Source organism: Apodemus sylvaticus, chromosome 10 (genome assembly GCF_947179515.1).
Source record: "Apodemus sylvaticus chromosome 10, mApoSyl1.1, whole genome shotgun sequence".
NCBI lineage: Eukaryota > Metazoa > Chordata > Mammalia > Rodentia > Muridae > Apodemus > Apodemus sylvaticus.
In genome coordinates this window covers 26,537,291-26,555,221 of record NC_067481.1, presented here as the reverse complement: position 1 = coordinate 26,555,221, position 17,931 = coordinate 26,537,291, and the positions used below count along the sequence as shown (strand labels likewise).

Here is a 17,931-nt window from a genome sequence, read left to right as displayed (position 1 = left end):
AGTATACTAATTGTTTGGGGATTGACTCACTGTCCAAGAGAACTGGATTTTTTTTTTAAATGAAGATATATGTCTGCATGCGGACAGAGAAACAACGTGCATGCCTGGTGCCCAGAGAGGACAGAGGAGGAGATTGGATCCCCATATGTAACTGGAGTTACAGACTGTCATGAGCCACCATGTGGGTGCTGGGAATTGAGCCTGTGTCCTCTGGGAGAATATCAAGTGCTCATAACTGCTGAACCATCTCTCCAGCTCCATCTTTTTTTTTCCCTTTTTGAAGTTGAAGTTTCCAAGATTTTTTATTGACCTTTTAAATGTGTATTCTGGAGTAGAAAATATTGAGACAAAAAAGTCCCCCAAAACAACCAAACCTATCTTGATACTGGAAAGACAGCTCAGCAGTTAAGAGCACTTTCTTGCCCTTACCCCACTTTGCTTCTCAGTGTGCCCATCGTGAGGCTCACAACCAGGGTGGCCGAGGTGTCACTAACAGAGGAAAAGGACATTTATGTTATGGGCAAGGAGATTTATATGATGCATAAAATCAAACTTGCAGTTACTGCTGACTCTACTGAGGTCAAGAGGGGAAAAACCAATCTTGTGAACCCTCTCTGCCTTGGTCAGCTGATCTGAATGTAATACACACTTGCCAGCCTGGAAAGGTTACTGGTAGTAATTCATCTCTAAAAAGATGTTTTCTGGCTGGATGTAGTGTTATACACCCACAGTCCCAGTGCTTGGCAGAATGAGGCAGGAGATCAAATGTTCTAAGCCAGACTGGGTTACATGTTGGGATTGTGTCTCCATCCATCCATCCATCCATCCATCCATCCATAAATATCTTCCTAAACTTAGAACTTTTAAATTCTATATCTATCTATCTATCTATCTATCTATCTATCTATCTATCTATCTTATCTATCATCTATCATCTATCTGTCCATCTTTCTATCATCTTTCTATCTACCATGTATCTATTATCTGTCTATCTACTATCTGTCTGTCTGCCTATCATCTATCTATCTATCATCTATCATCTATCTATCATGTAGTGTGCATGTGCATGTGTGTATTCATCAATTGTTACATGCATGTGTGCATATCCATATATATTCCTAAATATAACCATCTCAGTCTGTACAGTGTTACTCATGTGTATGTTTCAGGGATGACCATTTGGTGTTGATAACCAACTGGTGTGCTCTTCCCTGGAGAGGACCATTTCTCCTGGTCTCAGCGTTCCTTAGTTGCCTGCAGTTGAGGCCTTATATTATTTTTTAAAGTCTCTCGAATAGATGGGCTCCTGTGGGGTACTTTTCTGCCTAGGTAATTGACAGCCCATTTGGATTAACTCTTAAGGGATCGGACAATGGAATATCCTTTCCTTTACCTCAGGAAGCCTCTGGCTGCAAGATAACCGACCAATGCCTCTTACCCTTAAGATTTACACACTTTCCTTGTGCTAATGATACCTCAGTAAAAAAGATAGGGAGACATCCCATATGAAACTTCTGTTCAGGGGACTGAACACCGAGTTGACAGTGCTGTCTATGAGAGGGCTGGCTTGTTAATGACGACCGTACACGTGCATTGTTGTACGCATGAGCAAGAGTCTCTGTTTGATCTTGGTAGGGGCATGGGAATGGGATCTTGTCAGTTTTCCATTACAAGCTTGGTGGTTCCTGGAGGTCTGCATTAGTCACAAAGATAACTCACCTCTCTACGGTATGTCAAAAGCAGCTTCACTGTTTCAGGCTCCTGACTCTGACCCACACTCCAGTCCTTACTGTAACTTGTCTCATCTTTGGCCCTTGGGCTTAGATCCAGCAGTGACCTGAAGAAATAGTATCTCATTCTTTATTTTTAAAGTGATTTATTTATCATTTATATACATGCGTATGAACCTGCATCAGTTTATACACATATGCAGGAGCCTGCAGGATCCTACAGAAGCCTGAAGGGGGCGTTATATCCCCTGGAACTGGAGTTACAGGAAGTTGTAAGCTACCATGTGGGTGCTGGGAGCCACACTCAGGTTTCCTGCAGGAATGGTAAGTGCCATCTCTCCCGCCCATCTCATCCTTCGAACCAACCTGATAGTTTCAAGAAATATCTTAGGTCATAGAACATAAGAGATCCTAAAATGAACCAGGATTACAAAAAACAACAGTAACAAAATATGGGCTTCTATGTCTTCAACACATTTTCCTACCAGGATACTTAGGGCAGGAAGAGAAATGCCAGGTTCCCAGCTACCCTTGAGTATGGGCCACCTGAGCTTGCTTTCTGTGTTGCAGGGTCGAAATGCCAACAATTCAACGTGACTGTACAGAAAAATACTTCAAAAAATTGGCATATTGATCTGACTAGGCATGAAATAGTTGTATTACAGTGTGTGAGCATGGGACCCTTGCATAAAATGATATTTTAAAAACCATCCCAGCAATGAAGAACAATAAATCTGAACTGTGAATGAGGCTACTTCCTTCCTGGTCACATGTGGAGTGGAAATTACTTCTGTTAGCACGGATAACAATAATTTATATTTTGATTCTAGCATGAGTTCACGTTGTTGGCTGTCATTCAGTATTCTTTGCCTTTGAATGATGATCATGATTTAGAAAGCACGCAGCCTTGGAGTCAGTGGGTGAGGGTGGAGCTTTAAAATCAGGCAGGGTGGGGTCTGACTGACTTTGCCACCTCCAGTCACTTCCGAACTGAAGGTAAATTGTCAGGTTGTTTTATTTCCATATCATGGTTTCTTCATTTGTATCATTTTTGGGCTAATAGCATGTGCCAGGGGTATACCCGAAGAGCCTAGATGTATAAAGTTCAGAACACAGCAAGTTGGTCCACTTAGTATTGTAGCTGGCTGTCTCCTGAAAATCAAAACATACTAAAATGAAGCATTTGCAGTAAGAGTGAAGGGCAGAGAATAGAGTGGTCCAAAGAAAGAGACCACAGACCAGTAATTCCGGGTTACGGTTGCCTAGAGGCTGAGCGATCAACACATTTGTGTTTTCTGTGTACCACCACATGCAGGTTCACACAGTTCTTTAAAATTCTGTCAAGATTTCATTAGTAGTGAAAATATCCTAACTCAGCAGGTTCCATTTTGGTACCAGTGAAAACAACAGCGGCCGGTGGAATATGTTAGTGTAAAGCCGAAACAGCCAATGACAGCCTGTAGTTTGCTTTATGAAGTGTGTTGTCACATACACAATTATCTCGTTGTGTCTGTTGCTGCCAGCCCTCCAGTTTGTTAACGGCCAGAACATATGCCCTTATCCAAAATCTAAGCAGGGTTAAAGATCTCAGCATTTTCCAGAAGTGACAGGGGCAGGAGCAGAAAAGTTCATACTGCCTGTGTCTGTCTATCTGTCGTCTGTCTGTCTGTCTCTCTGACTCTGGCTCTGTGTATGCTTTTCTGTCTGTGTCACTCTTTCTGTCAGTCTGTCTCTCTATTATGTCTGTCTTCAGTTCTTTCTTTCCCTTTTTAAAAGAGCTGCCTCGATGCTACGCACTGCAGCTCGCCCTACTGGCTAAAAAGAGAAACTGCACCACAAAGGACCATTTTCTTTAAAAGCGGGGGAGGGGCTGCTTCGGAAGACCCAGACCTTCTTAGCCAAGGGCTTCTCGCGGGGGTATTTTCCTCTCCAGTTTTCTGCTGACTGGTTTGGTTCATCTGAGAGTATTATTAATCTGTGCTACCCTTTGGATTGCTAGATTCACAGGTGTTTTCCGGTGACTGTTCTACGAGTGTTAGCTTGCGTCTATTTCTTCTTATTTACACCATTCCATTCTGACAACGCTATTCTTATTGTGGCCATGTAATTAGATAGCAGTATTCAGAATATAGAGAACTTGCACTCAGAACTTAAGCTCAGACTATTCGTGTATCAAAGACCCAGTTGAAACAAGTTTTACAAAGAGTAATAAATGGAAGCCTTCTTCGCCTGGATGGCTCTCATTCATTCTGCAGATTTAATGACATTTGGTACTGTTACACTCACCGCCAGGGCCTTGGAGGCGAGGGGTGAGGGTGGCGGAGAATATTTATACATTGAGTTATGGATAGATAGAGCAGGAGGGGAAAAATTGACAAGAAGTCAGACTGCATAGAACAGAGAAGAATCTGAGACCTTCGCTGTCCGTGGATTAATTGTAAGAACCAACCACTCAAGTCCAAATGGATATTTAGGAGTCGGTGAAGCCTCGCAGATGTTCTGTGGGAAACGCTATACATTTTCTAATACATGAGCTTGTGCAAAATGGTATGTAATTTATACTACAAGTATTGACAGATTCCCCTCCCTACCCCCACTCCCGCTTTGGTGTCACAGGTGTGCTTGGTAATATATTCACATGTGAATAACAGTTCACATACCTTGTCACATCTGTATCCAGCATGTTTCTTCAGATCCAGAGGCTTAGGTGAATGGTTACAGTAAGGAGGGAGGTGCTGCCCTTTTGGTGACACTACCAGAGTTCAGCTTTGGGAACTGCATTAGTGTTAAATTGGTCTGTGAAGAGCTGGCCATATTAATGCTACCAAGCATAAAAACTAACTGTATTTGGATCAGGAAACTTCATTCATAGCATTTTAGTGAGGATTTATTAGTTTAAAGAGGGAACCACATGCCTCATAGGTTCTTAAATAGCAAATGGAGCAGAAGTCTCGTTCTCTTTTAATGTCAATAGCAATAACAGCAAAAAACAAAAACCACCAAAAATTACAATTTCACACTAGTTTCTATATCTGTATATTATCCAAAGACATGCAAAAAAAAAAAAGTCATAGGGGAAGCCCAGGACCATGTGACAATTTTTAACCATGTGACACATAGCTGCTTACAGGCGACAAACAGACTTTAAACAGCACACTCACAATTAATTGGAAGAGAGATAAACGGCAGAGACTTGTACTGACATGAGGAAAACTAACGAGCCTTTATATATCGGGCAGAAAAACGTGTCTTTATGTTTTATGTTATTTGTTCTTGTATTTCATTAAAATGCTTAACCTGTTTTCCTGTCTCTTTTCATCTCTTCGGTAAAATTGTCACATTCTCTGTCTGCCTCCCCAAATAGCACCTGCAAGTTCAGAACTCAACTGGGTTGTCAAACGAGTTACGAGGGGCACATCATGGTTCGTTTTCCTCTGATTCCATTTTGAATTGAATTAGCAGATGAAAGTTTTTAGCAGTTTAATTCACTCCTCCATAAAGCTTATGGAGCAGCAACAGCTGGTTGAATCCACGGCAGCAAAAGCCAACTTCTAGTGGGCAACCTATTGTTTCTGAATTAAGAGGGAAAACTCATTAGCCGGTAATGAAAACACAGAATAAAAACAAACAACACAGAAACCCGGGCAAATAATTGCCGTACACCTGACACAACGCTGTTCTGTCTTTCCGCTCCAACCTCAGACATTCCCAACTTGTCACTCCGTGAAGCATGAATGAAATTGAGTCTGACTCTTAGAAAAGAATAGAGAAATCACCCCCACCCCCACGGTGGGCCCCTCAGCACAGGTGCCCAGCGGAGAACCTGCCACTGAGCACACTAAGGAGCAGACAGCGCCCAACTCTTATGGCACTTAGAATGAGGAACAAATTACCAGCTAATGGCAGGTGAACCCCTGATAGAGTTCCCCTAGATCTTGTTTAGAAATACAAAAGAAAAAGGCTGAAGGCGGCAGAGGTGATTAATGGAGATACAGTGTGTTAGAATATATATCTGTAGAGAAATGTATTGATTCCGAGTGGGTTGCAGTGGGAAGTGTGTCTCCAGTGGCAGAAGGGCTGGCCTGTGAGAAAGTCACTCTAAGTAGATGGAGTTCAAAGCCCTAATTGTTCAGCTGCTGAGTGGGAATGTCTGTCACTGTAGCTTGTGATCATTTATGTCTGATCCCACCGGATCCCACTGGGGACTATGAGAGCGCCAATGAGTCCAGAGAGCTCCGGTGGCCACGCTTTAAGGAAAATCTATGCCTTTTAACTTAGGGCAATCCAAAATAACCACGGTAATTGTCGGTTCTATAAAACTTCTCACCCATGCATCTCAACTAGTTGTAATTATTTTAAGGACACCGGAGCATCTATTTTTACGTATCGTGGTAGGCTCGATTCTGTGCTAGTCCAAGGGAGGTGGGCCACTGGATATAACAGTAAAGACACTTATGACATCGTCACTGGGAACTAATCACACTCAAGTGTAAGGCATATTGCTCAACGTTTTGCTCACCGGCAGCTGTCTGTCTTGCCGATGCGGGCTCTGTAGGAAGTGTTGAGCTGTAATCTTTCCTTCCTGCATATGTAGGTGGGCACAGGTTGGCTCCCAATACAATGGAGTTGCTAAAAGTCCACCTGTGCCACTATTCCAAAACCACTGGGATCACACGGAAGTGACTGTACTTCTGAAGCGAATAAATCAAGTGGCAACTCCCAGCAGGTGTTGAGGGTGAGAGTTTTAGACAAGGCAGCTGTGAATCCAATCTGTGTGCTGGACTGGATCTTGGAACACAAAGAAAGACAGTAATGAAAAATTCCACAGAGTACAAATAAAGGTTGAACGTACCAATATTAATTTGTTGGTTTGGCGGACAGATTTCACTCATGGGAGAAGCTGGCATGGAGGAAAACTAGATAAAGGCTGTATACAAGCTATGTCATATCCCCACAACACTTATATAAAACTTATTTTAAGGATGGGCATGGTGGTACACACCTTTAGTCCCAGCACTCGGGAAGCAAGGGTAGGAGAGTCTCTGTGAGTTGGAGGCTGGTCTGATTTACACAAGCAAGCCCCAGGATAGCCAGGGCTACACAGAAAAGCGATGTCTCAAAAATAAAACAAAATAAAAAAATACAAAAAAATTAAAAAACAAAATTTACAAATATGAAACAAAACCAAAAATTCCCCCTGACCATCATAATTTTTTAGATGTTAGACTGCAAAGGGTTGGGCTCTGCCCTCAGTGGTTCTGTCAGGCATACAAAGCAAGCAGAAAGCTAGCTCTAGGATGGTGGTTGAGCAGAGGTGTTCAGTATATCCTGTAAAGGTTCAATTTTGCTCAGAACGTATACTATTTCTAAAAAGGTTTTCGATTTGCCTCCAAAATGGAAACCCCTTCCATTGCTGCAGGTCCGAGTACAGGTTTCCAGCCAGGCAGTTCATTTACATCTGTGTTGATAATGTGATTTCGGTGGCTTGGCCATGGTGGAAAATTTGAGTGTTTTAACCCCCCTGTCCAGTATCTGAGGTTTTTATTGGATAGCAGGCGCACCGGGATGCTTATATGCTCAAAGCTTGGGAAATGTTTTGTCAGGTTTTAGCTAGTCACTGCTGTGTCAAGTAAAAGGATTTCTTTCCTATAATAAACTCTATAGTTTATTTTCAAGTCCTATGCATGCAGCTGCTCTGGGCAGTCGAGGGTATCTGCCTACTGCTGAGCATTTGAAGACAAGTCTGGTTTGTGGAAAGAGAAGGCCACAGTCATTTTTTTTAAAAAAAATTCATTTTATCTCCTCCCTGTCCTTATAGTTTAATTGTAGGAAATAAACCTTTAAAGGCAGGCAATACAGATTCTTTGCAGGTTGTTTGGTTTCAGTGCTCCCTGGTTGGAATCCCGGGCCAAAAAGCACTACAGTGTTTACTGAGATTAGCATTGGTGATTTCCTTTGGAAATTAGTATCTGAGAGAATATTAAATTCAGTTGAAAAATCCCGTTTTCATGTTTGTGAAATGAACCGAGCAGCTGGCCACGCTTCCTCACCAGCAGGTCTGTACCTCTGTTTGGGGGATTTTTTTTTAAAGGAAAACAATTTGCAATGCCTTCATTTTCTTCCAGTTTCTGAGTGAGCAGACATCCTCCGCCTAAACCTCTTAAAGTATCCCAATAGCGCTGACCACTTCAGCAAAATACAATTCAACGTAGGCTGAAAACACCCAAAAGAGATTAGCGGTGTTTTAATTGCATAATTCAGTATTGTATATACATTACCTTTTATCAAAGTCATTTTGCAGAACAAATATTACCTTCCTCCGGCTTTTGGGGTCCCTGAGAGAGGTTGTTCTCAGGCTGTAAACCAGAATTACAAGAGGGAACTTTATTAAGGTTGCAAAACAAGTAGTGATTTAAATAGGAGTAGAATCCAGTCTGGGTTCTCTCTGTTTACGGCTCTGAGTTTTCAGGGTAGGAGGGAGTAGTGACCTTGCTACATTATATTATGTAGAGAAGATTAGGCCCTTTGTATCACTCCTTCCATTTCATTTAGAAATGGAAAGAAAAAGAGGCCTTCGGGGTAAAGGTTGTAACTCACGAAGATGTAGAATATATGAAAACAAATTTATACAGCTAGGTTTTCATTTTAAATGTGACAGAGAAATTACTCTTTTGTAGCGAAAGGTCTTCCCAGGCGAAGCTACCAGTTGCTTAGTGCTAGAGGGAGGTAGGTGGTGGTGTGGAAGATTTCACATACAGGTAAGTCGGTTCTTAAAGGTGTTCCTCTGTCGCTCCCGTGCGATCGGGTAAACGATGCCGCCATCTTTGCAAGCACCTGAAGATACCTGGAAGTGTGCATATCAACGATGTCCAGTGGATGACTTGATTTTCTCTCTCGACCCTCAGGAGGTGACCTTGGCCAGGACGGCTCTGATGACAATCTGAGTGGGGCTCACGGCCCACCCCTCACATCAGAAGCATCCTTTTGGTCAGATTATCAGGATGAGGGTGAGTGTCACCTCTCTGGCGGTTACTGCCTTTCCTGTGGCCCTCTCTGCCTCTTGTCCTTTTGTTCCCATCGATGGCTTTTCTGTGTTGGGGGTCACTGATCCGCAAAGAGCACCTACTTGCTTTGTTGTGGTGGTCATCCCCTTGGGTAATTCAATGCTCCCACAAGTTAATGCATTTAGAGAAACACTAATTCCATGGGGGAAGACTTCATTATTGATCTTTGTATAAAACAGTAGCTCACAAGGGGCCCAGTTTTTCTGTCCTTTCCGATGTTTGGCTTCACTGAGATGCATGCGAGTTGGGATCCCTGCTCACAGAAAATTGGGTTATTTATTTATTGTGAGGTATTTGAGACCTTTGAGCCTGCTTACTTTACTGTATCATCTCAATTCTACATACACACCTCTGACTAAAACTGGTTTTGCTCAAGGGAAAGGCAAACAAACTCAATGCAGATCTCCCTGCAGCATCAGTTTTATTTGAATTTTTGTAAATTGGAGGACTTAAAGAATTTTACTGTGATAAAAACATTTTTCTTAAATATATAAATTATATATATAATAAATATATATATAAATATATATACATATGCATATGCATACGTACACACACACACATATATATATAAAACAGTAGGTAACACGTAATGCAAAACTATCCACGAACCTCAGATCTATTAGTATAGAGATTGAGGCCTGGTGGCTGCCAGCTTCCGGTGCAGGCTTAGATTTCCCAGGGGCGGGAGGTTGTTGGGCTCTCCTGGCATCCGGCCACAGGCAGAGGAGCCTTGAGCATCCCAGTGTGCACAGTGTTCTTATCAAATTCTCTCAAGCCTTCCCAGTGGGAGGAAAGGCTGAAGATGTTCCTGAACCAAATAGTAAATTGGAAATGTATTATCCTTAGGGGCTGGGAATGAAGTTGGTAAACTATTCCTTGTTTCTCTTTATGAACCCATATTCTTCTGTTTCTGTTTCTGTTTCTGCTAAATTTCAAGAAGGACAGTTCCTGTTTTTCTCTCACTTTACCTGTCCATCACTTGCTCTTTCTTTCAGCCTATTTTGATGAGTCTTATATTTCTCTTTCATTGAATTGATGACTTCATCCACCTCAGAGCAAAGGATCAAGTTGCATAGGAATACTGTTATCTTACTTAAGCTTCATATGGTAGAAGTGCGAGTGGTACCCACATGTTCCAAGCTGGGAAGGCCTACTTGGCTGCAGGTGTTGCACTAGAAACACTGTGCTGAAAGCTTAATAATTACCTTGGTAGCTGACTAATAATTGTAGAAAATTAACAGTGCAAATCGTGGAGAAACTAACCTTTCATTCGGTTTTGATTAATCTAATGCTTGACAGAACCAGAACAATGGTGTCTCGTTAATTCATAGGTCACCTGCTTGGTATTTCCAGCTTTCCAAAATACAGCTGAGAACACAGTAAGTAAGCCAGAAAGACCTCGAAGCAGAAATAGATGTCGATGAATTCCGGATTAATGCTTGACTCCCTTATTCTTGCCCCAAGGCCCTCACTGGGGGAACCCTTTTTCTGTAGGAATTTGTATTACAGTGTTTGGGTTTCTCAGGCCATAGTAAGGCTTCAAATTAGAAGAAGGGACCCTGTGAGTTGAGTGTCGTGGCACACACCCATTGGGAGGTTCTAGGCCAGCGAGACCCTGTTTCAGGAAAAAAAAATGAGGAAGAGGAAGAGGACGAGAAGGAGGAAGAGAGGTGAAGGGGAGGGAGGAGAGGAAGAGGAGGAGAAAGAGTCTGGAAAAGGCATCAGCTGGGGGCAACCCGGAGGTAAGAATCAGAAGCTAATGTAAACTCTGAAAAGCAGAACCGAGAAGCTGGGTGTAGCTCAGGGCAGAACACCTGCCTAACACCTGCAAGGCGTGGCAAGGCGTGGCAAGGCGTGGCAAGGCGTGGCAAGGCGTGGCAAGGTGTGGTTCAATCCCCAAGACAGCGAAACAAATAGCGACCAAAAATAAAACAAAATAAAAACATACAAAAGAGAGTTCCTAAAATAGAGTAGTACACAAAAAGTACAAAAAAGATCTTTAAGTAAAATTTGTACAGAAATTTGTAAAACTAAACCATGGCACTCTGGGAGAGTCCTGGAGAGAGACTACCCGCGTCTTCCGTACCCCCTCCTCAAGAAAGACACTCACACTCTCTCCCAGATGAATCGAAATGCTGAAAGTTGGCATGTACTGAGCAATTCCTGTGTGGCTTGACTTTGTGCCCTGCACCTCTGATGCACTGTTTAGCCCCTCAGCAGCCCCGAGAGGTAGATGTTGGCATTACCGTCTTCATCTTGCAGATGAAACCCTGAGACCTGGTGGATGTAACTTACCCCATCCCACCACTGTTGGGTAGTGGGGCTGTGATTTGTACCTGTTGTATTGATTCTAGAAGTTCCATTACTAACCGCGCTACTGTTGTCACTCCTGCCCCACCTACGTTATCCCTAAAGCTGGATCCACCTTGTAGATATTTTGGCTCAGGTTATATAAACAGTACATTTAATGCTTAAAATATTTTCATAAGCAACCAGGAGTGCAGGGGTTGGCTCACTTAGTAAAGTGTATGCTGTGCAGGCATTAGGAACTGAGTTTAGACACCCAGCACCTACATCAGGGTGCAGCCCACACCTGTAATTCTAGTGGGCAGGGTGGAAGGGGGAAAATCAGGAAGATCCTAGGGCTCTCGTGATCTGGTCTTGCTAAATCAGTGGGCTCCAGGCTCACTGAGAGACGCGGGCTCAAAAAATAAGGTGGAGAGGCAACTGAGAAAAACCCTTGATGTCAACCTCTGACTTCTGCATGAATGCGCATTAGGTGATACAAGCAAGTATTCAACTGTGTGCACATATGCACACACTCATGCACACAAATACATGCACACACATGCTCAAATACATGCACACACATGTACATACACATGCACAACATGTACACACATGCACACATACATACACACACATGCACACACATGTACACACACATGCACAAATATATACTCCACATAAACACAACTGTTTTTGTTAAACATAGTTGAAATTTAAACATTTGCTTTAGTGGATCTGGAACTATAGTTCATGGAGGAGCAGTTGCTTAGCTTGTGTGTATGAGACTGTGTTTTGTATCTACAACACTGGAAATAAAAATTATGTTAAAAGAAGCATATTACATCTGGAAAATTCCAATGTGGAAAACTGTTTCAAAACAGTTTCCAAAAGAGAGGCTGAGATGGCTTGGCAGTTCAGAATCCTTTCTGTTCTTCCTGAGGACCCAAGTTTGGTCCTCAGCACCCGCGTTAGCTGGCTAACCACTACCTGTAATCCCAGCTGCAGGGGATCTGATGCTCTCCTCTGTCTCCTTAGGCACAGCCCCCCCCCCACATGTGGTATACACACACACACACACACACACACACACACACACAAGTTCTTCCAAGATTTTTTGGTCTTTCACATCAGTGCATGAAAGGTAAAGCACTCCTCCCTGCCCCCAGTGACACAGTTAATGGCACAGATAGGGACAGATGCATGAGTCTGTGTTAGAAACCTTACAATAGGCCGACACAATGTTTGCATTCCTGCAAACCACTGAATCTAGAACCGAGCCAGGACTCTAGATATATAACAGGCAAAATGGATGCTGCCCTCCTCTGAGAGTCAAAGATGCACAAATTCCCTGTGAAATTGAGGGGGGGGGCACATATAGAGCAGTAAACATATAGAGAAATTTACTTGGGGTAAACTTCTAGATTCTGCTTAGTTACGTTTAACATTATAGAACTCACTAATGCATGGTGTGTGTATCAACAAGACCCCCTTAGATTCCAAAGCACCATGGGAAGGATAAGCTGTGTAAAGGCAGACAGGCCCCTGCCCCTGTGCCTCATGGCCTTACTCGGAGACACATAGTCACTAATACACAAACAGACACAAAGGCAGTGCCCCCCCGCCCCATCTGCCGGCGAGACAGCAGCAGCCATACTTTAGGAAGAAAATAGGTTTACCTTGCTCTGAAGTGACATTTATTTTTAAGCTTTTGGAATTTTATCTGTACTAAAAGCCATCAAAATGTTTTAGCTTTGTTTTCTTCCACCCCTCAAGTCAGAACAACATTCTTAACTTAGAATTATTAAGGGACACGCAGCCTGACTGGCTGCCCACAACTTTACTGATAAGCAATGGCCATGACGCATGTCTTTGTGGGAACTACAAAGAGTCCTAGGAGAGCATGGAACTTTGCCCAGGTGCTCAGGAGACAGAGAGAGACAGAGACAGAGAGGGACAGAGAAACAGAGGGAGACAGAGAGACAGACAGACAGACAGAAACAGAGAGACAGAGAAAGAGAGACAAAGACAGACAGAGGCACAGAGAGAGACAGAAAATCAGAGAGACAGAGAAAGACAGGGAGACAGAGACAGAAAGATACAGAGAGACAAAGAAACAGAGAAACACAAAAAGACAAAGAAACAGAATCAGACAGAGACAGAGAAACAGGGACAGAAACAGAGAGACAGAGATAGAAACAGAGACAGAGAGACGGACAGAGACAGACATCAACAGAGACAGAAAGGGGCAAGGGAGAGGGGCGGAGGGAGAACCGAAGGAAGGGAGAAGGGGTTAGATAGAGAACACCAAAGTTATACACTAAACCATGCATAGAGTTGAGAGTGTATTGCTACCTGATTACAATTCTGCTTTTCTGTGTGAATGCCCAGAATCCCTGGCAGGCGAGACACTCACAGAACGTAGCCCTGCCTCTGCAAATGAGGACTTGCTAACAGGGACTGACATATAGATTTCTGAACAGAAAGCATAGTTTCTTCCACTGGGGAGGGAAGAAAACATTACAGATAGCTTCGAACCAAAACGGGAAGTAGGCAGCACTGAGTACAGCAACGGGACAAAAAGCAATCTCCCGAAAGCTCCCGCATCTCATTTATTTTTATTATTTTAGTGTCTAAAATCTAGAGTGGATTTGAATGCATCAATGAACCATCCTCATTAGGATAAGGCCTTGACACTCTTTCAAGGATGAGTTAGGGAAACACTCGGTCTATCAACAGGGCACAGTGACTCCTTCTGGAAGAAAGAAAAAATTGAATTGTTTTAACAGAAATTTGAAAGCCTGCAATAGTGAGTTATTTATCCTATATGATTGTATTCTAATTAGAGGAAGAGATTGGACAGATGTATCTGTGAAGAACTGAGGATGTATTTACAGTTAGTTTTACCCAGGATGGCCGGGAGGCTGGAGAAAGTTCTTAGTGTCTTTGCTGAGTGAGAAACAAGTGGAAATGTAAGCTCTGCAACACTGTTGTGGAAACCGCGAAAGCTTTCTGATGACATAGCTGCACGCTTAATTTATAAGAAACTGCAAATTTGGTCAAATAGCCATGGTGGGCATTTTCAACACAATGCTTTTTTTTTTTTTTTGAAAAGCACATTTGGAAATATAAAGAATGTTCTGGAATTGGATTTATCAGTGTTGCTCTCAGCTCTCATCTAAGTTCCGAATGCAAATCACGTTGGGATTTATGGCTGTGAACAACAGGTCCAGGGCTTCAGAGCCCTTGCTGCCCCACCTGGGGGAGGCTTTGGGTTTTGTTCTCAGCCTTAGAAATAAAAAAAGATTATGAACAACAATAGATCTAATTTTGTTGGTGGTTGTGGGTTTTAACTTATCACCACCACTGCCACCACCGCCATCACCATCCTCACCCTCATCCCACAGTGCAGGGAATCAAACCGTAGGCCTTTCAGATTTGGGGCCAGATTTCTACCACAGAGTTCACTTTCTAGCACTTTTCATTTTTCAATTATGAAAAAAAAGACATCAAAACTGAATGGATTTCAAATTATTTTGGTATTGTGAAGTGAAAATAAAGGTTTAGAGCTGGGTAGGATGGCACACATCTCTAATCGAGGGAGATAGAGGCAGGAGGATCAGAAGTTAACCACCACGTAGGGGCTTTGAGGATAGCCTGGGCTATATGAGGCCTTGCTTTAAAAAAAAGGGGGGGTGTCCTTTGTCTACCCACCATGTGGATGTATCGCTGCAGAGAGGGAAAATGGAGTTTTAATGTGCTGACTAGACATCTGTAGGTAAGAGGCACGTTTGTGCTGCAGTTGGCCGTGCAGAGCCTGGGAGTTGGAAGGCGTGGGAAGAATGCTTCCCCTCCTTTAGTTCTTCATCCAGCCCAGAGGGAGGAGCAGGGAGGACCCAGAGGGAGGAGCAGGGAGGACCGTTTGCATCATCTTTCAGGTAAAGAAGAGGTTTATAGAGGGCCAGAGATTTGGCCGAGATCACATGGGGGTTGGGATCATGCGGCTCCCTGTTCTTTGGGCTTTCCGGTTCATTCTCCTAACCACTTTATCCCGTTCATATAAGGTTAACTTATAAACAGAAACATCCAGAGCTAAAATGTCACCTGCAACTCCAGCTTTATGAGCATATCCCAGAATTCAGCATGTACTGCCCGCATTATAGTTCATAGTTCCAATCTGTATTTTGTTATTTCCTTTATAAAATTATTATTTAGATATATATGTTTATTCAGAAGCATTGGTAATGTTTTTGTTGTGGATTTAAAATACATATTTTATTTTAATCCCATATATATAGTATATATATATATATATATATATATATATATAAAACATATATATGGAGATTATGTATTCATATGTGTGCATATACACATATATGTGTTACATATGTATGTATGTATGTAAGCATGCATGCATGCATGGGAGGGGGACTGGTGTGTGCCTGTGAGTGCAGGCGCCTTGTGCCTGTGGAGGCCAGAAGAGAGCATTGGCTCCTCTGCAGCCAGAATCACCAGCAGCTGTGAACCTCCAGACAAGGATGCAGGAGACTGACCTCAGGTCCTGGGTGAGATCAGTCCATCTCTGAACCGCTGAGCCATCTCTCCAGCCCCCTTTGTTCTGGTTTTTATGTTAACTGTACTGTTGTGGGTTCTAGGATTTTCTTAATCCCTCTGTCTTATGAGTGCATTATAATTTTATTTCCTTCCGGTCTGAGAACACAGCCTGTGCTGTTTTGATTCTTGGCGTGTCATGGAGACTTTCCTCAAATCACTACAGTTATTTTGCATTTCAAGGCCACGTTTTCTCTTCAAGCATTGGTTAAATATATTCTTGCCGGTTGTCTGTCCAAACAGTCTTCTTTCACTCTTTTGTGGCCTCAGTTTTCTTTTATCTGCTGAGCTGGTTGCGCTAAGATCTCTAATTGCAGTTGTACATCGTTCCATTTTCTGTTTTACATTCCCAAAGTTATAGTTCTATAAAGAACTCATGTTGCCAGAGCCGATTTCCTCTTAACAAGCTCTGAAATCCTGCCTTCCAAGCATCTACTTTCTCGTCTCTGTGTAGTCACTCCCACTTACGAAGCCAATTCTGCCACCTCAGTCTGCGAGAGCAACGGGGTTTGTACTCAGGGTGTGTGAAAAATGTCCTCCTCCCAAGTCACTCTCCCGTCTCCTTAGTTGCACATATTGAAGGACCAATTTCAGTGTGGGAACAATACGGGTTCGCTGAGTAAACAGTGAGCACCCGCTAAGGCTTACTGAGGTATGTGAATTAATGATGCAGGGATTAGACGCAAATGACCTCATCCATCAGGATAAATCTTAGCTTAAGTCTCTCCATAACTTGGGAGGAACATGTGTGTAGAGACACTTTACTTGAAATGTTAGAAGCCTATCACAGAGTCAGCCATTGCTTCTCCAATGCCAATAATATTCAATACCTCAGCATACACAGCTCCTTAGTCTACAGAAAGGAATAATAGGTGGAGAGAGTGAGCGGTTTCCTTTCCCTTGATGAAATAAGGGACATTTCTCTCTCTCTCTCTCTCTCTCTCTCTCTCTCTCTCTCTCTCTCTCTGTGTGTGTGTGTGTGTGTGTGTGTATGTATGTGCGCGTGCATGCATGCGTGCATGTGCATGTGTATGTGTGTATAAATTAGTGAACTTGTGAACATATTTAGAGTTTTTAGGTTTTTTTTATTCTATAATCTGAAGATAAGAAAAGGATTCAATACAGGCTCTCCCCTACATGTCTGTAAATAAATCCACACCTACACTCAAACACTCATCACGTTTTTGTTTTATTCTTCAGACAATTGCATTCATCTGTGTTGTTAGCTGGAAGATGTCTTTCCTTTGAGGCTTTTGCTGGGGAGGTACATAAAAGCCATTGACATGACTGTGGTCTGGGGACCCAAGAACACACTCTCTAGTAAAGCCCCCAGTCTGATGACCATAGCGGGTTTCTGAACAAGTCTCTTGTAGGCTTCAGGTGAGTCCTTCTGATTTTAGATCACTGAGAGGCATTAAGGACCCAGTGTTGAGTCACCTGTGATAAGGGGTAAGTAAGCTGTCACTCACGATCGCAGTGGCCTTCCTCATGAAGACAAATGTCGTATTGGATCTAAGGCATCACGTCGTCTATGTAGTCTGGTATAAATCACAGATGAAGATGACAAACGGGGCTTCAAATCTGACAGTAATTTATATAACGTGAACAAATGATTACCACGGATTATACATGTTTCGTGAAGAATTAAAAAACAATAACAATTATCTGTCTATGAACAACCCATTTTTCATCCTTTAGCCCAGCACATCCGGCTGCAGGCTCATGTTTAAACTCTAACCTTTAAACATCCTCTCGAATGTCAGTTCCGGGCTGTCCTCCACGGTGCTGCTTTTACTAGAACACAAAACAAATCAGAAACTTGTAAATGTAACCCAAGTTTTGACACGAAATGGTGGCATTGTAGATTCTGAAGATGACTGGCAATCGCCTGGTGGAGGGTCCTTTCACCAGAGAGGGGACCTGAGGACTTCCTCGGTCCCACTGCAGGTGACAGGGGCGGTGTGTGGAGGGAGTCTATGTTTACCCATGTAGGTCCCCCTTCACATGTGGATCTTCCCTCATGTGTGCAATCCCAGCCTGCTTTACCGGTGAAACTCAAAAAGTCTTGCAAGCCTGGTCCTGACTCTTAAGTTATTTTTCTTTTCTTTTTTTTTTAATTTTCTATATTCTTTGTTTACATTCCAAATGCTTTCCCCTTTCCCGGTTTCCCCCTCCCCATAAGTCCCATAAGCTCTCTTCCCTCAGTCCATTCCCCAATCAACCCCCTCCCACTT

The 17,931-nt window shown here is 42.9% G+C and overlaps 1 protein-coding gene across 3 annotated transcripts in view; it reads left to right on the top strand.

Annotated features, from left to right (window-relative positions):
• The window catches only part of Skap1 (src kinase associated phosphoprotein 1), a 298,516-nt gene that overhangs the window by 67,821 nt on the left and 212,764 nt on the right, over window positions 1-17,931 (top strand). For all 3 annotated transcript variants that reach the window (XM_052193953.1, XM_052193951.1, XM_052193952.1), the window contains exon 4: window positions 8,636-8,737. In XM_052193953.1, the coding sequence (XP_052049913.1) occupies window positions 8,636-8,737 (102 nt within the window). The remainder of the gene's footprint in view (window positions 1-8,635; window positions 8,738-17,931) is intronic.